Below are 27,733 nucleotides of genomic sequence, written 5' to 3' on the forward strand. Positions count from 1 at the left end.
TGTAAAAAAGCTTTTTGTAAGCCTACTTGAATTGCACCGAAAATTCAAGATGTCATTTTTATTCTTTCTTTAATTAACGATAAGTAATAATCGCAATAGCTATTGGAGCCTAAGCTTTTAAGTGGTTGAATAAGGGGTAATCATTTTATACGTATACTTAAACTATTTGTACTCGTATCTACATAGTAAGTAGTTTTTGCTTGAGTATGCTCGTTTATATCTGTAATCAGACAAATCTGTTTACTTAAAGCTAACATTGTTTTAAATCATACTAATTATTTAATAAATACGCATCAAAATAATTGTATTTTAAAGAAACCCATAAAAATAAATAGACCGCCATTACAACTACACCGTCGCAAACAAGATTTTACGAACATTGTAATTTTGGTTTACAACTTAATACTTAACTTAAACGCAGCGATCTACACTTAATATACGTCATTAGAGTCCCTCGAATAAAGTTCTTCTTTGACCAAAATCTACAATTACGACTTTACGATAAACCACCTAACCTCAACTGCAAACATCATACAGTGATAAATTAACCAAACAAAATTGCAACTTAAGTCTGAAATGTAAGACTGAAAATTCAATTTTGTGCGGTATTTTAAATTCGTTTTAAAAGTAAGTGCTCTCGTTTTAAGATTATACCAAAAGATAGGTGTTTGCTTCATGCAAAACTTCCCGTTGAGATATAAGCATCGTTGGAACCAGTAAGTATATAGGGTGAGTTGGATAAAGTGTTTGGTTTCTGTGAAAAATATAGGTAGAGCGTATTATTAAATCAATCATTAAGTACTTATTCATGATGTAAGTATGTACAAGTTATATTGTAAAATAAAATCTCATCTAAATCTACTACCCGCATTTAACAATGTATGTGTTCATACGTTATCCAATCGCCCAGAACGTGGTCGAGCAAAAAGATATAAGCTGTCAGATATTCTTAGATCAAAACGATTTCCTTTAAAACATGTCATTGTATTCTCTAGATCTGCATTTCACTACCATACTGTACCATAAGTTCAAAACTTCAAGTTGCGACATCCTATTCATCCACTCACCCTGTATACTCGTATATTATTCAAAGTATCAGGATGCCACACACGAAGCTACCGTATGGTCCCCGAGCTATACAACGTCGTTTTAGTATTTTATGGTCTTGCTTTAGAGTTAACGTCTAGCCCAGACTTAGCTAACCAGTCGAGGTTAGTTTAAAGTGCTTGTAAATATTCACCGTAACTTAGATTTAAGTAACTTTGATAAATACGGCTGACTGGTAACATCGTTGTGCATACAATATTACTCGTAGCGCGGGAGAGCTTCTTAATTTTTAAGGCGCGTTACTTATTGTCATTATAAATTAATCCCGGGTCGGATTAAAAATGTTCTTAATGTAGACACTTAAAAATATATTTTCTCTATATCTGTTATGTTTTGTATGATTTTACTAGCTATACCCATGCCCATGACATTCGCCATTGAAAGTTAATAACTCCAACATCTCGCATATCGACCTAAGAAATCCAGCCCGAATTTGTTTGAGACTTCATTAATAGACATATTAAGCAAATACTCTCTGCATTTTCTCTAGGTTAAATTTTGATTGTTTAGATTTTATTTTAATTTTTACATTGCAGAAAACACGAGTAATATCTCATTCTTCTTATATCGTTTGGCTGCATAACAATCCAGATAATTTTAAGCACTTAAATTCGCACCTTATTTGGTGGACGAAACTTTCACTCGCTGAAACAGCAAAATGAAATAATTACTTTGAGCCACACCTACTTTAAACCTGACTTAAAGTAACTTAATTTAAAAACATCCTAACCGCTTCTAATCGTTAGAATAATTGCCTAAAACAGGCACCACCCAAGAGTCGGAAGCGGAGCCACCCACTCGTCGTCACGCTTCGGCTATCTCCGCCGATCTTAATTATGAACGTGCCTATCATCATCTTAAATTTTCTACCTTAAAAGGTCTATAAAGTCCTAAGTGTACGCAATTTATACGAGATTACGAACCCCCGCTGCGCTGTGTCACGATCGTGGACACTTCTGTCGCATCGAGCGCGTGCCGTTGACGTTACGTAAGCGCTGTCTATCTTTTATAACGTTAGCGTAATTGATTAAAGCTTTTTGTTACGGCTTTCAAGCAGAAATTCACTTAATAATGCCATTAGGCTCAACGTTTATGGTTATACCTCTTCAACATCAAACGATCGTGAATTCAATCAAATAAACCAACGGCATACCTGTGCGATGCAAATATACAGCCAATCTCTACATTAATGCAAAGCCAGGCCCTTCGCTAGCGCTGTAAAACCACTTCCTAAATATCCGTCAATAGTCTATACCTCTGTAAATGTTCCGCGATTATATTACCCAAATAAGCCCTATATCTAATCGTAATCCGATACATTAGGTATCACAAAACACTCGAGAGAGCCTTTATCGAATGCAAATCTCGAAGCGGACTATCAGGCGTTGAGTGGGCAATCGACACACCGTTCGTTCCGAACGCAGCATAGCAATTCGCACCGTGTTAGTGTAGCCACCGGCAACGCTGGCCTATTAGACGCCACTTCCTTAACAAAAGCAACTCCGAGCCTCCCATTCCGACAATTGTATGAGCTATTTACCTTATCTGTGGCCGCTCGCAATCACACTCGCTCCCGATGTCTACAGCGCTCTATTAGCTTTGATACTTTATAGGTGTTTTGTTGAGTACGGCACACTTGCACACTCATCGGGAAAATATGAACAGTTAAATCCGATGATTATGGGACAGTTAGCCTGATTGTAATGTAAATTGTTGTTTGTTAGCAATATAAAGATAGTTTAGTTAGGTGGAATATAAACGATGATTATTTTGGAATAAAATATTTGATATTCGTTTTTACTCACATAATTAGACATTTTCATGACATTATTATTCCAATTTAAAAATGTAGCTAGATACATAGTGTTTCAGTTAGGTCTAGTAATGAAGTCTGGTGAGTTTGATCTTTAGTTTTTGAGAGATGCATCTGGTCATCATAACATAGCGCGATCCTACCCTATACCTACCACAGATTAACTGATAGTACGCTACGCTCGTTACTAATATTGAAAGTATGCTCTGGCTGTTCATCTACCTAATGCATACCTAAGTATCAAGACTGACTGGTCAGCGTATAGAGCAGTATCAGCAGTGCCGGTAGGAGCAGCGGGCACCCGCAGGTAACTGCGTTATAACAGTGATAGCCCGCGCGTGATGTGACCATAGCGGGATACTGCCCGATACGCCGGGCCCGACTTGTCATTTTAGACTTATTCGATACTCGTTATAGTATCGCGATTCGCGTGTACTAAGTTTGCGATACGTTTTCGCAATTAACATAAAATATTGAAGCGATTTTGTGCAGTAAAAAGGTGTGGTTGAAGGTTTGATAGTCGTGTTGTTTTGCAAACGACAGTAATTACATTCATGTTCATAAAAGGATTTGGATGGATAAATGAATAATTTAATCTTACGCCGTCAGAAGCTACTTAACGTATTTTTCTAGTCCCTGTTCATTAGTGTTCAATGTTCATGCATAATTAAATTTTTGTTATGACTGTTGTATAACTTTGGAGACGCCTCCGAAACTCTACGTTTGTGAAAATGTCAGTCAGCCGTAGTGATCACGTCTTCTTTACCTACAGATGACCTATTTGCCCGGTAGGAATGAGTCCAATTGGGAATAATTAAGCCATGTACTCGTATACGTGCATCAGTCTGAAACAAAAGAAAAACGCTGTTAAAAATAATCTTGAGCTAAATTACATTTCATTAAATAAATGCGGGTATAATGCCGATAATGAGCTGAAATAGTTCTTGATCTGAAAATATCGTGATGTGCCAGCCATTCTGGTTTATGATTCGCTCATAAACGCAGGTTAAGGGGAGGTCAGATTGAGATGTATCGCTGATGATACAAGGGGTTTTCTACAGTGTAAAAATACACCATATTCGTCTTTTTCGTCCATATTAACATGCCAGTGTATGTAAGAGAGATGAATAGAAAGAATTTGGAAATTATATGAGTAGATAAAGATTCAGATGGTAATTGATATTATTAAAGTAGGAAATTGTGTGTGATTTATTTTGAATTGACGGTGGTAAATTAACTGTCACTGGAATTCTCATTAATTCTTTCTTTCTTCTCATAAATATAGATTTTCATGAATTTCAGTATAAGGTCAGGCGAAAACTTTGAGAAGATTAAAGATAATAATTATCTACCATTTCAATACTGTCGTGAAATATGTAAGACCAGATCGTAAAATCCATTTAGCTACATTAGATCACAGTCAAACGAACAAAACGAAAATGGGTTCGATTCCCACCTTAGGCAGAAAATTCGATGTTTTCAATTTAGTTTGAGATACGATTCTTACCGCTAGAAAATTTTAATAACCATCCACACAATGGACAAAACCTCATTAATATTCATAAACAAAACCAAAACAATACTCTCTTTACAAAATTTAATAGGTACCAAGAAATAAAATGGTATCGCATTAGCACACAATTTTGGTTATCACTAGGGTCTGTAGTCAATGGGTCCGGCAGCGGTGACCGCGTGACCCTCGATGCGGTACTAGATACCCATTATCGATGTAAGATTGGTATCCATTGTTAACTAGCTGATTACCGTGACTTGGCTTGTATGTTTCTGTTTAAAAATAACTGGTCCTGAGCTCCTCGCATGCTTTAGTCATTTTTCAAAAAAAATGTTGCTCGATAGACAGAACAGCACAAAATAAAAATTTTGGACAGATACAGATTTTTTTCTTGAAGTAGGTATTATCGATTTGCTCTTGCTATGGCTAATGGGTTAAGTACTCCGAGAGCAAGGCATTGTTTGTCTTATTTATAGCATTTTCATTAGTGTTGAAATGTATATTCAACTAAGTAAATAATGTAAGAGTACAAGTACTGCCTATCTGCTTGGTGTTTAGGTACATAGCAACTTGTACTACAGTGACTATAAAAGCTCAATTAATAATTAGCAGCGGAAAATTCATTTATTTTAATATTTAATATTTGCTATGATTAGCTATTATCTATGAAGGGATACAGAGAACTTATTTCTGGCTACAAAAAACTTTAGACCTCTTCAATAGAAATAATGTGAAAGTGTTATAAAATATTTTTTGCAAACAAATATTGTAGGTGAATATACCCGGCAAGTACTTACTATAGGAAAATCTATAGAAGAGTAACGCACTGTGTGGCCGCTTCTATGTCTGCTCTGATTTGTAGAACACCAAGCACCGCTATGGGGTAATTTACGGGGATTTCCATGCAAATGTAATTACTACAGTCCATACAGACCGCTAACGAAGTGCGTCGTTAAAATGATCCGATAGACAGCTGGAGTATTTGGACGAGGACCACTTGTCAAGTGTATGATTACTTCATGTTGAATGCGAAAATCTGCATAACGTAGCTGAATAATACGTGAAGGAAACGTTACCTCAAAAATATGGTAGTTCATTTATTTCCGAAAGAAACGCAACTAAAAATTGCTAGACTACAAAAATCTGTTGAATATAGATGACGGCACATTAAGCTAGACACTCTGACTTCTTATGTATTAAAGACAGACAATAAAAGTTTTCCACCATTTGTGGTTTAAAAATGGTAGCATTTTGAATCAATATAAATATGCTTTGGCTGGGGACGTTCACAGAAAAACAAGATCTAAATAATAGAGAACAATCTCTATTCTATGTTTTTTTCCTTACGGTAAAACATACTAGTGGATAATAATCCTAAACTGACCATCGCATTCGAACCCTCTTGTTAAAAACATGCAAATAATGTAACTCGCTCAATCGAATTTATAATGATACCAAACCCGTTGATAATAAGGCGCATTCATACAAATGACTGTATATCGACGCAAGCGCACACGCGCACTCTCACGATGTCGCCGACTCCACCCGATAAGAACAATATTACGTTCTGAAATAACGACCGCAATCGAGATCCACGAAAACTATAATTTTAGTTCCGCTGTAAACTTTATCGAATCGCTTATTAAATTTAATATTTTCTTTGCGCACACACGACTCTTTGGTGCACAATTTACAAGTGTTTTTAGGTTACCTACATCTGGATAACACACCCTATAAAGTAATGATAAGTGCGGCTGAAAAACAAAATAATAGCTCTTAAAAACAAGAAGATTATGAGAAGATATATTTTGCTAATTTATTTGAATTATATTGGTGTTTTCTCAAAAAACTATATCATTCATTGTAAGTTACCATTTAGAATGTTTGAACACTTGTCTCTATAATTGAAATAATAATGTGATTCTTGTAGAAATGTGTGTGATACTGGTGATACGCGCGCTCCCGCAACTAATACAAAATACTGATGTTTGATTAATCAAATAAACATTTTTTTAAAGATTGAAAGAAAAGTTTCAATGTTTTATGTTTTTTATATTGGCAGTGCCGGGACTAAATTCACGGAGAGTGATGGACCGTGTAATATGGAGAGTTATTAGACCCTTACGTGCCGTATCTGGTAAGCACCTACAGTTTGTGCCATTTAGGCCCAATTCGACCAAACTTTTATCCGAGAATAACTCCTGGTAACTGGCACATTGACAGTTTCAGTATGGGAAATAATGTCAAAACTGACGATTTATTCTGAGATTAATATTTTTATTTACTTTTGTTTGTTTGGTATAAAATATTAGGTTTCGTTTGAGACTATCAGCTTAATTCTAGCGCTTAATTCAGTTCCTGAGGTATGAAATTGGCACGAGAGGGGTGGTGTTGACATAATATTATGACGTGATAGAGAAATTTGAAGTTTGACATTATAAAAACACCATCCCGTGCCGCTTTTGGTTACATATTATTGTTTTTTTTTGGGCCTTCACTTGCGCCAGCTCGACCAGGTTTGACAGACACTGACTGAGTTAAGCGATAGATCCATTTTTTTAATATAAATTATAATATTAACTACCTATTTACAGGTGTACCAAACCGGGGTATAGGGCTGGACTTACTGCACCCCCATTTAAATTCAGTCCACACGCCAAAACCGCAGGATCACAACACAATTCCGATTGCTCGTGAGAAACTTTTTGTAGCATCATGACGTCTTTATAGATCTGTACCCCCCGTAGAGTTGCTACCATAAATGTAAGGAAACATCTTTTAGCGTTGACAAGTGTTTATACCGGTGGCGACAATGCGACGATAAAACGAAAGCACGTAGGAAATCATAAAATAAACCATGGTTATACAGGGTGTCCCAAAATAATGTATAAGCTTACAGCTTTCGATTGGCCACCTCAAGATCCCTATAATATCAACATTTTGACCTTAGTAAAAATATCACAGATTTCAAGATTTTTATTTTTAGAAAATTGCCATTTGTGATTAGTTTTTCTTATAAAATTCAACAAACTACATAGTTCTAAAGTATTTTAAAAAATGAAAAAGAAGAAAAGGAAAATTTAATTCGTAATCTCGCATCGCAATCGTAGGTGTCAATTTTCTAAAAAAAACTTAAAAATCTTGAAAACCGTGATAAAACTAAAACTCATTAAAAAAACTCATTAAAAAAACTCATTAAAACTCATTTATTTCTGTAAATAGGCTTAAAAAAAGCACTTTTACACGTCCCAGTATTAACCCTACCACTGCTTCAGGACAATAAATGGGCCAGTGCTGAGAAGAAGCAGCGCAAGAAACTCAGTCACTATTGTCAGCCTCTTTTTCAAAGGTTTACATGCTTTAAAATGTACAAAGTTATAAATATTTATGCGAGCTAGGCAGTAACGTATCCCAAACATTTTTATCTTTTAAATAATCATCGACTTTATAGTAGCCCTTTTTCATTAAGGTACTTTTAATATGTGCTTTGAATTTATGAATGGGTAGTTCTACAACAGTTTGTGGTAATTTATTAAAGAATTTCATACATTTTCCCATAAATGAATTACCAATCTTATGCAATCTGAAATTTGGAACGGCAAGTTTATTTTTGTTTCTTGTATTAAAGTTATGCAAATCGCTCTTTTTCGTGAATTGCTCTATATTTTTGCGGACATATAAAAGGTTTTCATAAATGAACTGTGAAGCTACTGTCAGTATGTTTATTTCCTTAAAAAAAATCTTTCAAGGAAAATCGGGGTCCAAGGTTATAAATGGCCCGCACTGCTCTCTTCTGCAGAACAAACACAGTTTCAATGTCCGCGGCTGAGCCCCACAACAATATGCCGTATGACATTATACTATGAAAATAGCTAAAATATACTAGCCTTGCCGTTTCAATGTCAGTTAATTGCCTTATCTTTCTCACTGCAAAAGCAGCCGAACTGAGCCTTTTTGACAGAGTTTCAATATGAGGACCCCCAACTCAAATTTCTAGAAAATAATAGCCTACCTATAGGTTATATACATCATTTTGAGCGCCACATTTTTGCCTACACCCCCGTAACATTTTGAGACCCCTAGCACCCTTCCTGGCGATTTTATTCAATTTTTTAGATTTTTAATATTGACTTAGAATTTTTTCATACAAAATTTTTTAACTTGGTAATTTTTGGTCGGTTTTTCAAAATTTTTTCGTTTTAATAGGTTCACCCTTTTCGGTTTAGCACTCCCGTGACGTTCGATTGACATCGTTTCATACTAAATTCCGCTTTTTTGGTGGTCTTTAGTGTTTCTTTTGGGATCTGAGACGGTTTTTGGGCGTCATTTTCAAAATTTTCTAGGGCCACCCCCGGCGTTTTTCAGCTTTTTGGATTCGTCTCGGCGAGCCCTATCCATAGACACCTCATTTGTTGCGATCGGAGGTCAAAAACTTTAAAAAACAGCCCGCCCACCCACCCTTTTCTCTTTTACTAGGTTAACTTTTTAGATTGGGCCAAAAATTTTTATTTCGGTTTTCGGTTGATTTGGGTAGTGTTGACACTTAGGGACTTTTTGACGAAATTTGGGTTTAGTTGTAAGTAGTTTTAGGTAATTTCGACCAGTTAACAAATTTAACTGTGACGAGTTAGACATATTTGACCGCTTCTGGACACGACGCTGCTGCAATCGGCACCTGCAAGAAAAAAAGACGCATTACAAAGTAATAAATACTCACCTGACACACCGACTGCCGCAGTGTCTGCCATCCAGACTGACGAGTACCTGAAAGGGGAAACAAGACTGTTTTTATTTTTACATTTTATACAATTTTATTTATATAACTTATACAAACCTTTATTTTATTTTAACGCGGTCATACGGACTATTGATTTTTATCATCACATTGTACCACATTTTAGGAGACGCGCACCTCTGACGATATTATGTTCGGCTTCAGGACTCCAGCAAAGAAGCCCAGCGACGAGGTCCAGCAGAGGTCTCCGGAGTCCCCACCTATCAGGAGGGCAGGGAGAGTGAGACGCAGCGTCGGCGAGTGGGAGACAGGGAAAGCTGGGCTTTCTTCTGGCTCCGACTCAACCCCGCCGCAGGCCGAGCCCCCGAAGGCCCCCAAGAAACCCGCGCCAGTGCGCCGGGCTTCCGTGGAGGCAGCGTCGGCGAGCTCACCCAAGCTGCCCGCCACTGCAATCAAGGAAAGAACAGCCGAAGCCAGAGCCTGCCTGCAGAAGGCCAAGATGTCCCTTGGCACAGCCAGGAACCTGCGCGGTGACATCAAGACCGACGTCACGCAGGCTCTGGATCGGCTGTACCAGCTGGTGAAAGAGGCAGAGTTGGAGAGGAAGGGGAAGGCTCCGGCAAAGAAGGTCGCCGAGCCCGAACCTGTAAAAGAGAAGGAAGCGGATAGGGAAAGGGATAGTAGAGAGGAGGAGGACAGAATACTGGCTGAAATCAGGGTAAACCGGAAACTCCTGCTGGAGAATAGCAAGAAACTGGATGAGATTAAGGAAGAGGCAGAGAAACATAGGACGAATATTGGGCAACCTACCTATGCCAGCGTCGCGGCGTCCGTGCCCGGACAGCAGCGCCTGCCTGTTAGGTCGGCCCTGCACTCCATCGTGGTCACGTCTAAGGACGCGATGGAGACAGGGGAGGAGGTGCTGCGGAAGGTCAGGGACGCTGTCAACGCCAAGGAGGGATGGGTAAAGGTTGATCGTATAAGAAAGGCAAAGGACCAGAAGATAATTATGGGGTGTAGCTCGGAGGAGGAAAGGAGGAAGGTGAAGGCAAGAATCGAAGACGGGGGCCTCCTAGTCGCGGAGGACATGAAAAATAAGGACCCGCTCCTAGTCCTGAAGGACGTCTTGTTGCTTAATAGCGACGAAGACGTCCTGAAGGCTCTGAGAAATCAGAACAGGGGCATTTTTCATGAACTCCGCGAAGGGGAGGACCGCGTCCAGATACGCTATAAAAAGAAGGCCAGAAACCCCCATACCCACCATATAGTTGTGAGCGTATCGCCGGCAATCTGGCGGAGAGCGACTGATGCGGGAACCGTGCACATCGACTTGCAGCACATCCGAGTGGCCGACCAGTCACCGCTGGTGCAGTGCACCAAGTGTCTGGGTTACGGCCACAGCAAGCGATTCTGCACGGAGCCCGCGGATGTCTGCAGCCACTGTGGAGGGCCACACCTTAGCACCGACTGCGCCGAGAAGCTCGCTGGTGGGGCACCGTCGTGCCGGAACTGCCAGCGAGCCAAAGCGGAGCACGTCCAGCACAATGCGTTCAGCAACGACTGCCCAGTGCGCAGGCGGTGGGACGCGTTGGCCAGATCCACAGTGGCCTACTGCTAAGGTTGCCCCGGGCGATAACTCCATCCAGCTCATAACTTACCTGGTCGCCAACTGCCTCGATCGTCGCTGCAACTCTGAAAAAGGAAAATACAATATTAAGTTGAAAAGTTGGTTAATTGGAAAAATTCAAAATTTCTACTACACATTTTTGGCATATAAATTAAAATTCGGAAAAGAAACTGTAGTAAATTCAAAATTTTCTAAATATAATCAAATAGAAGATAATTTTATGAGAAAATTAGAACTATTTGGAATCAAAGCTCACTCTGAACACTACAGCATAAAGGCGCACACATAAAAACAATAATAACACCAATGTTACCTAAGTAATATGAGATTACTCTAGAAAAACATTAATGAAAAGTGTACAGATGGGCAAATTTTAGAATAGAACTAGAGAAAATAACTTAAAGAAAAACCTGCAAACTTAACGTAGAAATTAAAATAATAGTTAAAATGTAACACTAAAGGAAGTCCTGAAACCGATCATCGCGAATTAAAACAAGCAAGAAACAGAACAACAGAAAACCTATTTGGCATATTAATAAAATAGATAAAACGGAAAATTGAACTTGGTATCTTTTAGAAAATTAAATAAAATAAAAATTACTTTAAACAAAAATTTCAAGAAAATAAACACTGGTAAAAAATCAAAACTAAAACTTTTAAAAACACACCAGACAAAAAATTGAAAATTGCATAATAAAAAAGGCTCTGATATGCAATCGTCAGAGGTGCATAGAAACAAATTCAAAAAAAAAAAAAAAAAAAAAAAAAAAAATATGAGGACCCCATTGAAGTTTAGCATCTAAAGTGATTCCCAGGAATGTTGTGGAATTTATGCTATTTAATGGTTCATTCTTCACCATTAATTGCGTGGAAACCTGCCTCACATTAGGTAAGGTAAAGGACAATGGGCAAAATGGTACCCAACTCCAATAGATATGCTTCTAGTGTCATTTGAAAGGTCTTACCAAGACGAACAACTTTTACTATGACCACCAGCCTCAGATCTGGTTGTGTTCGAAGATAAACATACTTTTTTGCAGAATGGTACCCGGCTCCAATAGTTATGTTTGTAGTGTCATTTGAAAGGTCTTACCAAGACGAACAACATTTACTATGGCCACCAGCCTCAGATCTGGTTGCGTTCGAAGATAAACATACTTTTTGTGTATTCGAAGTATCACCGTGTCCATCGTATGGTACTTAGGTTATGCGAGGCATGAAGGGTTTACTACTCCAGCATCCTTTCTTAACTCTATAATATTTATAGGGATAATTGTGAAATAAATATTTTTATTTGAAGAACTACTACCCCTTATTAATAAAAAGTTACACCTAAGATGAACCATGGATTAAAATGACATTTCCATACCAAATGACAATTTAAGCCTGAGTTCAACTCGGGTGTAACTTAATTTTATTAATAAAGGGGTTAGAGTTTTATTACTTCTTAAGGATTTTATAATGGGTTGCTAAAGCGAATAAACCCACAAGACCCAATAAGTCCACCCACAAGATGGACCGACGACCTCATAAAGGTAGCGGGAAGGCGCTGGATGCAGGCTGCAACCAACCGGCCATTGTGGAAATAATTGGGGGAGGCCTATGTTCAACTGGACGTGCTAAGGCTGAAATGATCATGATGATGATGATGATGAAAGAGAATCAAGGGCTAATAGCTTGGGTAGTTCGTCGTAGGTATAATCCTTTCCTTTTCAATGCTTCTTTTAGTTATATTAATAGATTGTAGTCATTGTACATACTCGTATACATGGATGATTGTGTTATACTTTCTTATAATACTTAGTGGAATTACTGCTTTCAAAACGTGAATTAGAACTGGCCCCATAGCAGATATTTTCCTACATCTAAAGGCCCTTTGAAATATATATTGGTTATGGCTATTGGAGCGGGTACCACTTTCCATACATTTGTGCCCATCATCCTTTAATGCACTTAGTTTTGTTTGCATTTAACAATAAGTTGTTAACAGTGAACCAATGTAGAACCTGTGAGAGTGTGTTATTAATATCGTCAAAATTTACTTTACCTCTATCAACTTTGAAAATGAGAGATGTGTCATCAGCAAATAACACAATATCACACAGATCTTTTACAAAGTAAGGAAGGTCATTAATGTAAATAAGAAATAGCAAAGGTCCCAATATTGATCCCTGCGGCACACCCATAGTAAGAGGTGCTCCAGAAGACTCAGTTCCGTTAATACAAACTTTTTGTTTTGTGCCTGTGAGATATTTTTGCTTAGTCAAAATTTTATATAAGATAGACTATAGTAAGGCTTATCGATAGTTGAAAGGTTATCCATTGTTTTTAGGACACCCTGTATATAGGCTTATGTACCTTTATGGTCTGGTGGAGATATCCAGTTTTTAGCTCTCGGTGATTGTTCCAAGAGGTAGAAGATAAGGGGTAAAATAATAGCCTATAAATGTCCAGTGTAGGGTACATGAGTGTATTGATGTATCGGAGGTACGCCCCGATCCTCATTTGTAAATTGTGTCGCAGAGATATATCGTGAAAAACGCCGAAAAATGAATAAAAGGAGGTTCACTGGTAAAGTTAAAATAAGCATAATATCTTATTATATCTACAAGGTAAAGACATTAACCGGTTTTTGTATGACAGTTTGGGATTCTTTATTATGTGCTCTTAGTTGTACCATCCACATGTTTTTGTTATGTATGGTATGTTACTAATATCAATATCTGAAGCGATTTCGATAAAAGTGGACTGTATAGCGATAGGGAGACTTCCAAAATATTTCTGTGACTTGGGTGAAAAACTTTAAGATTGAAAATAATGTAAAAGGATTGCGATCGGGCTTACCTGGCTCCTGAAGATGTTTAGCCTGATACGTACAATTCAAGTAATCCCCCAGTGCTGGGCCCAGATGAGTTCCTACCGTCCTTGTAGTAACGGCCACGCTGGACACCTTCACACCGCCTCTCACGCAATCGATGATGGATTTAATAAATATACTACTTTAAACTACTGCGACACTAATTGAGAGTAATTTCTATGCTTGCGCGATAATTCCGAAAAGTTTAACCGCCTTTTTGGCGATTCGAAAACGAGAGCGACACGACGGCCGAATCCAAATTTTGCAACTAACTTTATTTGACATTTCAACCAAATGTTGCTATACGAAAAATATTAAATAATGCTACGACTATGGTTTCACATTTATGTCAAAAGTGAACATTCCGCCCACCTAAATACAACCGTATTTACTACGAAAACGAAAAAAAGAATACGGCGAAAATTCAAAAAAAATACGATAAGGCAACAAGTGCAACTTACAAACTACGAGACGATAGGTTTACACTCACCCTGTATTCGCGAAGGCAGTGTAAAGCGATAAACGAAACTTATTTAAATTTAATTTGATAAGTCATTTGCCAAAGGCAAAGGACAAATCTTAACGACTGGTCTTTTGTACTGCCCAGCAGCAGTCCTCACGGTCACCACTCGACAAATTCCATCTAAGCCAGGATGTAAGGCAACAATACGACCCAATGGCCACTTTTGTGGGCTCAGTAGCTCATTCACAACTAGAACCATTGTTCCCACAGTTATATTAGCATTGGTTTTATCCCACTTAGCACGTTGCTGTAAGGTGTGCATGTATTCATTGCGCCATCTAACCCAAAAGTCCTGGTGCATCTGTTGGATAAGCTTCCAGCGCTGAAGAGCGCCAATGTTTTGACCGACAAGATTCTCCTCGGGCATTATAGTCATGGGCTCTAATGTGAGAAAATGTCCTGGGGTCAAAGCTGCAAGATCGTTAGGATCAGAACTTAAGGGGGTCAAAGGCCGAGAATTTAACATCGCTTCGACCTGAGCCAAAACGGTATAAAGCTCTTCGAAGGTAAGTCGCTGAGTACCGATAACGCGAGCCAGATGTGTCTTAACCGACTTGATCCCTGCTTCCGCTAAGCCATTGAAGTGGGGACTCCCAGGAGGACTAAACGAAAATTTTATTTCCTGAGCATCCGCGGCCATCTGCATTAAGGAACCAAGATAGTTACTTGCACCGATAAAATTGCGACCCTGATCCGATACGAGCTGACTACACCTTCCACGACGTGCGATAAATCTGCGCAAAGCAGCAAGAAAAGCTTCCGTCGACAGCTCAGAGGCGAGCTCGATATGTATAGCTTTCGTAGTGGTACAAACGAAAACGCAAATGTAACCTTTAAAGGTCTTAACACCGCGACCACGTCCGAGAGCTATATCGAAAGGTCCACCATATCTAGTCAACGACAGAACTCGAGAAAGGATTAATTTGGTTAACCCGATACGACGGTAAATTACCCATGAGTGGTGTGGGGGCTGATTGCGGACGGACACGAAAATATTTAATGCAGCCCGAAATTACCGACCGAATGGCGCGTTTACACGACAGGATCCAAAAATGCTGTGCAAGGAGATTTTGGAGAGTTTGCGCACCGGGGTGCATGAAGCGAACGTGGTACTCCTGGATAATCAAGGAAGTGAGACGGTGTGAACGAGGTAGTAGCAATGGATGTTTCACTTCAAAATCAACCCTGGGATGAGCCAAGCGACCGCCCACCCTGAGAAGACCCGCTTCCAGACGAAGATTAACGATATACGAACATTCATCAGTAACAACTCGACAATAAACAACAGCACAGATTTGATCAAAAAACATAAAGGCGCCATGAATTTTGGACGGCTGCAAAGGTCCGTTATTACGGTTACAAACCGATTTAATTTTAAATTATGAGCGAATCGAAAACAATACGAAAGAATATGTTTCACAGTGGAAACCGACGAAAATCGAAGTATCTGCAACACGAAAACTAAAAGAATCTGATTGTGGCTACCACAACAGACCTAAGATTTTTAAGCGAAAGGTCAGGAATCTCTTCAAAACGCTTGAAGTCACCCGAATACAAGTCCGAAGGGGGAAGGCTATCGAGAAAAGTGCTACTGTTGGAGGTCCACTTTCTCAGATGGAACCCACCCGACGACAATATTTTGGTCAGTTCCATCTGAAGAGAGCAAGCCTCCTCGACCGAGTTCGCACCAGTGACTACGTCATCTAAATAGATGTCACGTGACAGGACTGCGGAACCAGCTGGGTACTCCTCAGCAGAATCTGTGGCAAGTTGAGCCATGGTTCGAAGAGCCTGAAACGGTGCCGACGATACTCCATACGTCACGGTTAACAATCGATAGTCACGCACTGGTCCATCAGCACTAGGACGCCACAAAATGCGCTGGTATTCCGCGTCTTCTTCTGGAACTAATATTTGCCTATACATCTGTTTCACATCTCCAGTGAAAACAACAGCATGCCAACGAAAGCGCATAAGCAGATCGAAAATATTAGTCTGAAGTTTCGGCCCGGCGAGTAAGGTTTCATTGAGTGAGACCGCTTTGCCATCTCTCGCGCTGGCATCGAAAACAACGCGGAGAGGCGTGCTGACAGATTCAGGGCGTAAAATACCGTGATGGGGTATGTAATAAAACCGCCCCTTACTCGTGGGAGGAGGATCAACCTCCTCAAGATGACCGCGTTCTTTATAATCTTCCATGAAAGCGACATATTCAGCTCTTAATTCAGGACTAGTGTTCAATTTGCGTTCTAATGAGAAAAGGCGTTTAAGCGCAATTTCACGGGAATTCACAAAGACAGGTTTATTTGTGGGATCGACAAAAGGTAAGGGCACCACAAATCTACCTTCATGGTTACGAGAATGATTATCGACAAAATAACTCTCACAAAGTTGGTCCTCCTTCGACAAGTAAGACTTCTGCGGAGAATTTACATTTTCTATTTCCCAGAATCTTTTAATGGAGTTATCCAACGACGTTTGTGAAATATTCGAGACGAGAAGGCAATTATTATTGCTACGACCGACAGGTTTGGGTGCGAGTCGATTGACGTCACACTCCCCCAAAATAATCCATCCAAAGATGGTGTTAAGCGCTTTGGGCTGACCAGCCTTCCCCTTCCTAAGGCCCGGTAGTAACGAAGAAGCGAAAATATCTGCACCGAGCAGTATGTCTACCGGCCCTGGATGAGCAAAGTCGGGATCAGCGAGAAGTAAGTTCCGTATGTGCGACCATGCGGACGAATCAATAGGTTGGGCAGGCTGATCAGCACAAATTGCCGACAAAACGAGAGCTTCAAATTTTATATTTGACGACAGTAATGATTTACCAGACGGTTTTAGTTCACACGACAACGAACCAAGTGGCTGAGCGACAGAATTGCCAATTCCATTGACGGAATGTTGGCCACGACAAATATTAAGTCCCAGCATTTTGGCACAGGGTTCCGAAATAAAATTACAAGCACTAGCGCAGTCTAGCAGTGCACGCACGGGTTGAAAGTTACCGGAACTATTTTTAATTAAAACCTTGACAGTCGAAAACAAGACAGTATTATTACTAGTTACTGAAGTTAAAACGATATTATTCTTATCAGGTTGTGTACTGTCAGTTACAGATGAGGTCTGAGTTTGTTTTGTAAAATGCAATAAGGTATTGTGTGAGTTACGACACACTCCACAACGAGAAGCACGACAAGTTTTTACCCTATGCGTATCCGAAAAACACAACAAACAGAGACCATTCTGTTTAACAAAATTAAAACGAGAATTTATGTCAAGTTTTAAAAATTCATCACAAGCAGTGAGACTGTGCTGGCCACCACAAAAGCGACAGGTTGGACAAGAGACTACGAACGACTGTTTAGGCATGCTTACCCCACTATGTTTACCCTTAAAAGAACCACCCGAATTATTCGACAGAGGTACGACAATCGACAGGTCCAGTGCCCTATATTGCTTTTCGATAAAATTAATGACGTCTGAGAACAACGGAATTTCATCACTATTATGCTGTAGTTGAAATGCTTCACGAGTGCATTTATCCAATTTTGACCACAATAGGTAAAAGAGCATAAAGTTACTATTTGGTAAACTGTATTTATTTAAGACCGATAAGTTCTCAGTAAACGTGCGATGAATACGTTCAAGGTCACTGGCCGTCTTTGTTTTGATCGGTTCACAGGATAATATTTTTTCGTAATAGTGTGTAGCAATCTGTCTCTTTTTGTCATAGTATTTCCGTAAACAACCGTATGCATCCGTATAACTTTCATTGCTAAGCGGATAATTTTTAATTAGTTCATAAGCAGAATTTTGTACACTCGACAACAAATAGTGTAACTTTTCGACGTTCGATATATTATTTCTGCTATGAATTAACGAATCAAAAAGTTGAATAAACGATACCCAATTTTCTAATTTCCCATCGAAAGGTTTAATGTCAATTTTAGGTAAATTAGCCACAACTGCCTCGCCAACACAGGGTTTCGATTCACTTTCTTGTGATTGTTTACTACGCAAACGATGTTTAATAGCTAACATTTTCTTCTCGAATTCGTAAGTTGCACTCATCTCCTCACTCCGCGCAGACGGATCCGATAACGATAACAACACCTTCCGCTGCGCGTCATGGAATTCATTAGCAAGATCTTTAATGTCCGCCTCAGTGTATCCTAATAATTCGGAACTTTCAATAAATTCCAATCGCATAATAGCATAATCCCGTGCAATTCTATTTGCATCTGCAATTTCAACAAGTGATTCATTTGTTGACATTGGCATTTCGAACGACAGATTAAACCAACTGTCAAACAAAAATCAATAACACTAATCGATAAAAAAAAGAACTACCTAACCCGGTAAATGTTATGATTGTCTATGGTAGGAAGTAGTAGTGCCAACAAACAAAAAAAAATCGACAGCGAAAAATATGGCGGACTACAACTGCCACCACAACGACACGAAACGAAACGATTTATCGCGCAAAGCAAACCACCCTCAACTAATTTATAAAAATGAAAAATGTGTAAAATCACGAAAAATATGTTGGAAATCGCCACGAAAAGGCACTTTTCAATAAAATGCGGCTCGGAAGGCCAAAAAATGAAGCGATTTCGATAAAAGTGGACTGTATAGCGATAGGGAGACTTCCAAAATATTTCTGTGACTTGGGTGAAAAACTTTAAGATTGAAAATAATGTAAAAGGATTGCGATCGGGCTTACCTGGCTCCTGAAGATGTTTAGCCTGATACGTACAATTCAAGTAATCCCCCAGTGCTGGGCCCAGATGAGTTCCTACCGTCCTTGTAGTAACGGCCACGCTGGACACCTTCACACCGCCTCTCACGCAATCGATGATGGATTTAATAAATATACTACTTTAAACTACTGCGACACTAATTGAGAGTAATTTCTATGCTTGCGCGATAATTCCGAAAAGTTTAACCGCCTTTTTGGCGATTCGAAAACGAGAGCGACACGACGGCCGAATCCAAATTTTGCAACTAACTTTATTTGACATTTCAACCAAATGTTGCTATACGAAAAATATTAAATAATGCTACGACTATGGTTTCACATTTATGTCAAAAGTGAACAATATCATTGTTATTTTCAGGTGAGATGACAGATGCCGTTACAACAAGCCGATCTGGTAGAGTTTACTTCAATACTAATTAGAGCTAATTTTCAAACAATTTAAAAACTGTTGTTTCTGAAGCTCTATGTAAAGATTAGCCGCTCAAAATTTTCAGCCATTTACATTTTTGCAGAGGTAACTACTAGCAACGCTAAGAAACTAGCAAATAAAGAAGACTTATTAAAAGGTTTAAAAGAAATAGCAGAAAAACGGAAAACCTTACACAGTAAGTGATAAATCACTCTTTTTTGTTTTCAGTTGTTGCTCATATTTATCTGATAGGTTTTTTGGTCTCTATTAGTTTTTATATGCACAAAATTTATACACCAACTTATTTAACTGATGACTTTCAAGTGAGCTTTTCCAAATTATTTATCGATTTTCAGAATGTACGAAAAAGCATTTTGATGAATCACCACAAAACACTAACCATCAACAAAATCCTGTAATAATTTCAAGATTAAATAAAGCTAAGAGAAGTCTTATAAAGGCTTCAAACTTGGAGGAAGTATTGGATATTATAAAAAGAGGCAAGTATTCAAAATAGTAATGAGGGTAGATTCTAATTCCATCAAAGTGAAAACAATAACACAATATTTTTAATTAATGCTTTTACAGGAATCACTATACATAGTATTGAAGACCCAATCCCTGAAAATCTTCATTGGATGAAGATTAAGATTCCCAAAACGGGGCACTAAATAAAACACTCCAATGAATTTGGTTTTTAATACTGTAAATACATAGATATTCCGATTTTTGTAGATTAAAGTATTGAGTATAGAGATCAGTTGATTTGGGGTTAGTGCTATATGTATGTTTCAGGCCTTGAATCGACTAGAGCACGAATTTTTTGGCACAGATTACTATTAAGTTACTATGTAATCAAGAACTGACGCCATTATAGTCTGTTTTTCGTTCTGCCATCTTATAAACTCATTTTCCATAATTTAGCCCCTTGTAAATATGGTACTTTACACTTCTTTGTGGTATTTTACTTTTCACCATTCGTTTTCTAAAAGCTATTTGTATTTCTTCTCCAAGGAAATCCGTCATTCACTTCTTTGAACAAACACATAAAATTGAACGATAAACTTTATTATCTAGATATTGAATTTATTCGGGTTTGTCGCAGCGTATAGACTATTAAATTTAGCAATACCCATTTTAATAGTCGTGAACTACAAAACTTTATTTGAAACAATAAAAATGGTGAAGTGATTGCACAGTAATGTTTTGTACTTTGTTTTTTATATTTATTACACTCGGTCGTGAAAGTGAAACTTCTCTCATTAGAGGTAATTATACAAATTAAATACTTAATCAAAGTTTATTTGCAAGTAACTTTGAAAGTTTTAAAAGTACGGAAGTGTTTATTTATTTTTTCAGTTGACACTAGTGGTGTATTTAAGAAAATGGAGAGAGTGGCTCATGGATATTTTAATACAATAAACCAGTTATCAAGTTTGTACCTACACAAGTATTATTATTTATTTCTTTTTTTCTGTCAAAAATGAGTTTTTTAGAAAGTACATAGGAGGATGATTAAAACAAGGTAGATGAGGTTTTTAAATCTATAGTTGAAGTTTGAATGCTCTTGATTCAGCTATGACATTTAATTCTTTCATGTATGAATTCTAATTAAGTTTGCATGCTTATACTTAGCATACAAGGCGAACAAACAGTGAGATAAGTGATTCATAATATTCAAATGTTTCAAAATAAATTCGATATTTTCTTACAGAACAATTTCCAAATCACCAGATAGAATTGCAGATCGAATACTCTGGTCCAGTTACTAAGAAACCAAGTCCTTTGCCCTTCAGGCGAGGCAACGTGCGGGTGGTCAAATATCCGAAGAAAACATGTGAGTGAAAGCCCTTCCAAGAATATTATGTTTATTTTATTACAAGCTTTAGCGGGTAGCTCCGCCCGCGCGGTCCAGGTTGGTCCAAATATAGTTCTTGCAACTCACGAAGACGAGAAAGTTTTACTTGTGTGTGTACGTGTACATGCACATAACGATAGTGTAATGTCTACCAAAACATTTGAAAAATGAACAGTAGCGAGGTACCACACATGTAAAGCTCACTCGCCTTCGTGAATTGCAACAACAACATTTGCAAGCTGCAGCATTATTTCGAGTAAAGAGTAGGTACTTATGTAGTTTAGTGTATTATTCTTGTAAAATGGCAATTCTTATACAATGGGACCCCATGCCAGCTTATTGTGCCGTTATCCGTAAATTCAAAAGTTATAATAAAACAATAACGCGTTCAAAGAAAATTTTCATTTCGTGCGGTTCTTTAAGCAATACATGAAAATCTATTAAAGAATTTACTACACGTCGATTTTAGGACAACTGACCCAAATTTTCACAACTATTTACCTACTATCCTCTTGTGGCTCGGCTGAATTTGTATTTTTTTATGGCTGAAACTAAATTGGATTAAAAAATACGTTTTTAACTTTCAGGGCGCTCCGATAATAATGACTCAAATGGTGAGTAGAGCATTCTGTTTTAACCGTACAATCTACTACAGACTCTTCATCATCATTTCAGCCACAGCACGTCCGTCGTCCACTGTTGAAGATAGTATATAATAGTAGAATAGACTTTATGGGAGGTAGGCCTCCCCAATGATATCCATATTGCCCGGTTGGTAGCGGCCTGCATCCACTCATCATCAAATGTACCAACATGATGCAATAACATGTATCACTATGACTATGACTATCATCATCATCATCATAATCTCAGCCATAGGACGTCCACTGCTGAATATGGGCCTTCCCCAATGCTTTCCATGTTGCCCGGTTGGTAGCGGCCTGCGTCCAGCGCCTTCCTGCTACCTTTATGATGTCGTCGGTCTACCTCGTGGGTGGACATCCCACGCTGCGTTTTCCGGTACGCGGCCCCCATTCCAGAACCTTGCTGTCCCATCGGCTGTCAGTTCTGCGTACTATGTGCCCTGTCCATTGCCACTTCAGCTTGCTAATCCATCGGGCATCCACTACGGACTATATTCCTCGCTGATATTATTGTCTTTAAAAGTATTCATAATTTGTCTTGAGTATTATTAGTAATTCATCAGTTTTATGAAAGGACAAAAAAGGTGGTCTACACCCAAATGATCATTGGCCTCGCTCGAGTTGTTGTAAGTTAGCTTGAAAAGTCGAAAATGGTAAATTGTCCCAAAAGACTTTTTTTTACAAATTTTAGCAGATTTGGCAAACTGCACTAAAGGATTTAAAGTAATATTTAAGCGCTTTAACTTTGCTTTTGCCCGCGGCTTTGGTAGATAAATATACATGTTATACCAAATACGGAAAATGTAATTATATGTAGAATCGAAACTTGTAATTTAAATTTATAGTTTAACTGTCAGTTCCATATCTCATGAAAATCTGATTAAAGTGCAATGAATTTATGTAGTTTGATATAAGATATTAGTTGAATTTTACAGCAATAACAATGACAACTGCTGCTCCTACAACGGCTACAACAACAAGTAAGTATGATACATATGTCATAGTCAAAGGTCGATATGCAGTCTCTTCGCGGAATGACTGGTCTATTCTAGGTTTGACCAAGTCCTTCAGGCAAACCCCGAAGTGAATTCTTATTTCGGCCTTTGACTAAGTCAAACCTAGAAGTGCCTAAACTGTTCAGTCAAACGTCGAAACTAAAATAATCTGTTTCGGGCTTTGCCTAGTCAATCCTAGAAACGACTGGCAGACTCGGTCAAAAGTAGACGGCAAATAGAAAACCGGCCAAGTGCGAGTCGGATTCGCTCACGAAGGGTTCCGTGAGACATTGTTGTTGTATGGGAGCCCCCCATAAATATTTATTTTATTTTAATTTTATGATTTATTTTTAAAATAGATATGCAACTAAATATTATGTGAATATTTCAAGGGTTCACCTGTTTACGTTTTAATATCGAGTAGAAAACTGCAACAAGTCACTTTTGCTGTAAAGGAACCCCCCTTAAATATTTAAGTATTTTATTGAATTATTTATTTTTAAAGTGAATAGAAAACTAAATAATGATAAATTATGAGATACGAATCTCATGAATCATTCTCAAAATATTTAGTTACGTGCCTGGTGATAGACGACAACCTTTAGCGAAGTCATAGTAATAGGGTTGCGTTTTAACTCTTTATCCTTTAATTTAAGGTAACAGAACCCTAAAAATTAGTAATTTCAAGATCGATCTAGAAACACTGACAAACTACCTCAGTAAATAAGTTTAGTTACTCGTACCTTCACCTAAAGAGATAGCTGCGCGTGCGCGTGATAACCGACCGTAACGCCTATGCAATAAGTTCAAGATCAGAATGAAGTATAGTTTAAAGTCTTAATTGAGGTTTGACTAGTCAAACCCCGATTTCATTAAATTGAGTTTCGACGTTTGCCTGACCAAATTAGTTACTCCTAGGTTTGACTAACATTCTTTAGTCAAAGGCCGAAATGTTTGGGCTTTGACTAAGACTTCTAGTCAGACCTGAGGATTGACTAGTCAAACCTAGGAGTGCCGGAACTTCGAGGTTTGACTATAACACATATAAAGGAAACTAGGTATACCTACTTTATTTTTTAACCACAATAATATTATATCTAGGTATTAAGCTTTGTCACTCACCTGATGAAAAGTCGATCGAAAATCATAATATCGAACGAAGGCAAGCGAGTATCGCCCGGAATCTTACCTACCGAAAAAAGTCACGTTATAACAAAATAAGAAGTTTATATTGGCCTATCTCGATTTAGAAATCGTTCGCTCCTTTTTTAATTATTATTAATAATAATTTGTACAATTTATAGCACTCTTCACATCAGCATCACAAATCAATGCAGTGCAAGAGCCCAACAAATCTCCAATTTATCTCGATGATTTGAAGCAAGCATTAGATGAGTTCGAGAAGAAACTGGCATCTCATTCAGGTAACCAATTATACTATGATTTTAATTGGCAAAAGTAATGTAAAAGAGCATAGGTACTTTTAAGATTTTTTGCCCGCCATGCAAATATGTTTAGCCGACAGCACATCAAGCTAAACGCTAGAGGGTTTTATGTAGTTGTAATAAGGGTGATATTGCAACAAAATTGTATAGTATTATGTGCTGTCATCTGTACTACGACTACGAATCATTCGATCAAAAGACTCACATCAGTATCTATACCTAAATTCCAATGAATATAATCAAGTTTTTCGAAGGCACCTTCTACATACTGGAATCCCAGTCAGAATGAAAGACAAGATAGAGACATAATTAAAGCATAAGTACAACTACAAATGATTCATCTATCAAACTATTTCACATCCTAGACTGCAGCGGTAATCACCAGAATACAGCAACTACAGCACAAAAGGGTTACTCACCACGTCCTATCCAGGCCCACCGCAATATTCAAGAAATCATGCAATTAATAGGAAAAGGTAATTAAATTCATTAATATGCACAGGTATTTGAAGTAATCATAATACTACCGGTGGTAAATCAGCAAATCTAAGTAATTCAGTTTGCGTGGGCAGTTAGAGGAACTTGTCAATCTTATTGACTTCATTTTAAATCAAGCTTGTTGTACACTAAATTTACTGCAATAACTTGACCTTCACTGGTTTTTATTGGTGGTCAAGCTGTAGATCCTGGCTTCACAGGAGTTGCAGCGGTTGGAACAAGAGGCGGGAATAGTCCCGTAAATTCATTGCAACAAAAAAAAATTGGCAATACCGCTTTTGAATTTGGACAACATCATCAGCTGTGGTAGTGGGTTCGAACCTTACTGAAGGCGCTATAAAACAAGATAGTCAAAATATAATTATTAATTGTTTGAAGACACAGCCTTCGTTATAACTAAATAGATTATTACGTTCTTAATTCTTCTAGGTTGGAAAATATGTAAAAAAAAGTTTATAAATATTTATAATCTTAAAATATGCAGTTCGTAGTCGCCATTTTATGTATTAATCATTATTTAAAAACTTTTTTCAGGGGTAAAAGTGCAGTATAATGTCCCGAAGCCAACAGACGACGACCTGGATTGGCTTCAGATTAAAATACCTAATAGCTCTTGACCAAATCTCAGTTTTCATTACTTAAAGCTAAGCTAATATTAAATACCTACACGAAAATATAAGTAATCGCAGTTTATTTACTGAACTACATATAATAAAATAATATCCCATCTCTAAAAGAACAGCTGACGACTGTGCAAACACTATTAACTAATAATTAACTTTAATAATTTATAGCTATATTATAAAACAATAGACAAAATAATCAGACAACTTATCGTCTATATCTATAAGTTCCATTCATTTATTTTGCACAGCGAAGGACACGTATGACTAAAACACATTGCTTGTCGATGTTCTGTCATTGCGCACACTAAATCAAACAAAGAACAAATAAAACTAATCAATTATTGCCTGTATAACAATATTTTAGGCTACTTGACCTCAGAACAGAGGCACGGAACAAAAATTAACCGGGCCTTATTTATGGATACCACCGGAGATAATTCTATAATATTATTAACTCATCGATCCGAGCTGACGTTCGAAGAGCCGTATTTATGATGCGGGACTAGAATGACGGCTGTAAATAATAGTGACGGATTGTCTATTTAGCGGATACAATATGAGCCCAATTACCAAGTCGGACGGTCTCAAAACCGAATGATATATTGTGAGTGTAGTATCAACGAGATGTTGTAAATTAAAACTACAACTCAAAAACTATTAATGTCTACGCCTCCGTGGTGGTAAGAAATGATAAAAAATGCCTGATCGAGAGAAATAAATAAGAAGGAAAAATAATTTACCTTAGTTGACAAACTCACAAGATACGAGGAAAAATAACGTGATAGTCACACATTCTGTGTGGAAAAGGTACCAACCAAAAGTAATTAAGTAAGTAATCATCAGATTATAAATTCTGTAGTATTCAAATCAACTGAAAAGAAAGAACTTTTTCCCTATAGTTTTATTATCTCTTGCGTATTTCACAACTTAAATCATAGATTTTATTACAATAATTCTTGTGAATTCGTAAAGTGAATAATACAACGCATTCTAATCTAATTTGGTGATACAGAGCTGAATTGCATCGCAAAGATATTCCAAATTCTACGGTTACTCACAGTCACTAACAAAGACATTACCTAACTAGGAGTTCTAGAATACGTAACTCAGTTATGAATCATTTTATATGTAAAATCTGTTAAATTAAGGCAGACTTGAGGTAAAATAGTTAACTTAAAATTTTGCCGCTGATGATGCTCAAGATAACTTTTAGTTTAAAGTCCATAACTACGAGTATAACGATTCCATCAGTAAGTACTCATGGACCTAATTAAAAAATATCGCGTTGAGACCCGTGTACATCTCTGTTTACAGTTAACACTGCCAAAATTATTTCAAAATTGTTCCATTCACAAACGTTCAGAAATATCTCTCTTTCATTCCTAAAATAGAATCCAAAACTCATAAACAAATCTATTGTTCCCAGCAAAAATAATTCGCTTTATGAATACAGCCCGCCTTATGCAACTGATGAATAGTTCAGCAAAACGCGGGCCGCTAGTGACCTCCCGCGCGCATGCGCGATCTTATCTTATCTGTGCTCGACCGAATAGCTTTGCAATTAAACTATTAGCTAAAGGACAGTCCCGATGAATGTTGGACCTCTTTGTTTGGATCCATGGACCATCTGGTTATCTGTGGCAGTTACTGAGGTCGTGGTTGAACCGCGTTCTTTTTTTAAATAAAAATAATGATACGGGAGTTAACGTGCGTTCTTTTTTTTCTTTATGGCTTCGTGCGGTTTGATATTGGCCAGTGTCAAGGTTACCACACATTCTTCTTTAGCTTTCATTTATTCGTAAAATCTCTTTGTACTCGTATCTCTACATATGGAGAACTAGCATTTTCTCGCGTCTTTTGTCAAAAAAAGACTTACTCCCAAGTGAGTTCCTGAGATTCTTTCCTGGGCACTATCTCTACTATACTAAATTTAACTTTTCTCTAGTGGTTTAAGCGTTATGAGTAATCCATACTTCAAGTCATACACCCGTCTTCAAAAAAATGCACATTCATTAATACATTTTATAATATTGGTAGAATAGTTTAGTAAGATTGCACATCAAGCTTTACTTGTGTTATCCAGTGTAATTAAATATTTCTTCGAGCCTTTCATTACCTAGCGGGCATAGACAATATTATGTTCAGTCATTAATTACCTTAGATTCAAATAAAAAGTCATCTAAGTAAGTAAGTATCTAACTCAAACAACAAGTGTAACATTGCAAGTGCTTATTAACCAATCGCAGCATTTAATAAAAACGTGACTGCAATCCAAGCTGTTCGTATCCAATGTGACAATATAATGCTAAGCATTCGATAATTAA

The 27,733-nt window shown here is 37.8% G+C and overlaps 2 protein-coding genes across 3 annotated transcripts; both read left to right on the forward strand.

Annotated features, from left to right (window-relative positions):
- The first annotated feature begins 6,068 nt into the window (after window positions 1-6,068).
- On the forward strand, window positions 6,069-20,032 carry LOC135078492 (uncharacterized). Of its 2 annotated transcripts, XM_063973035.1 has the most exons (7): window positions 6,069-6,296; window positions 6,496-6,570; window positions 7,028-7,126; window positions 19,293-19,328; window positions 19,447-19,539; window positions 19,700-19,843; window positions 19,932-20,032. In XM_063973035.1, exons 1-7 carry the CDS (start codon window positions 6,227-6,229, stop codon window positions 20,012-20,014), a joined length of 600 nt encoding a protein of 199 aa, XP_063829105.1. In that variant the 5' UTR covers window positions 6,069-6,226; the 3' UTR covers window positions 20,015-20,032. The 2 variants fall into 2 exon arrangements, with proteins under 2 accessions (XP_063829105.1, XP_063829106.1); XM_063973036.1 differs by lacking the exon at window positions 7,028-7,126.
- Window positions 20,033-20,455: 423 nt separating this feature from the next.
- Window positions 20,456-25,462, forward strand: LOC135078491 (uncharacterized). The gene is made up of 8 exons (XM_063973034.1): window positions 20,456-20,611; window positions 20,703-20,777; window positions 21,058-21,180; window positions 21,789-21,815; window positions 22,781-22,825; window positions 24,145-24,264; window positions 24,651-24,761; window positions 25,318-25,462. The coding sequence occupies exons 1-8, from the start codon at window positions 20,545-20,547 to the stop codon at window positions 25,398-25,400; spliced, it is 651 nt and encodes a 216-aa protein (XP_063829104.1). The 5' UTR covers window positions 20,456-20,544; the 3' UTR covers window positions 25,401-25,462.
- Window positions 25,463-27,733: the final 2,271 nt, after the last annotated feature.

The sequence above is a fragment of the Ostrinia nubilalis genome, chromosome 15, assembly GCF_963855985.1.
Source record: "Ostrinia nubilalis chromosome 15, ilOstNubi1.1, whole genome shotgun sequence".
Lineage (NCBI taxonomy): Eukaryota > Metazoa > Arthropoda > Insecta > Lepidoptera > Crambidae > Ostrinia > Ostrinia nubilalis.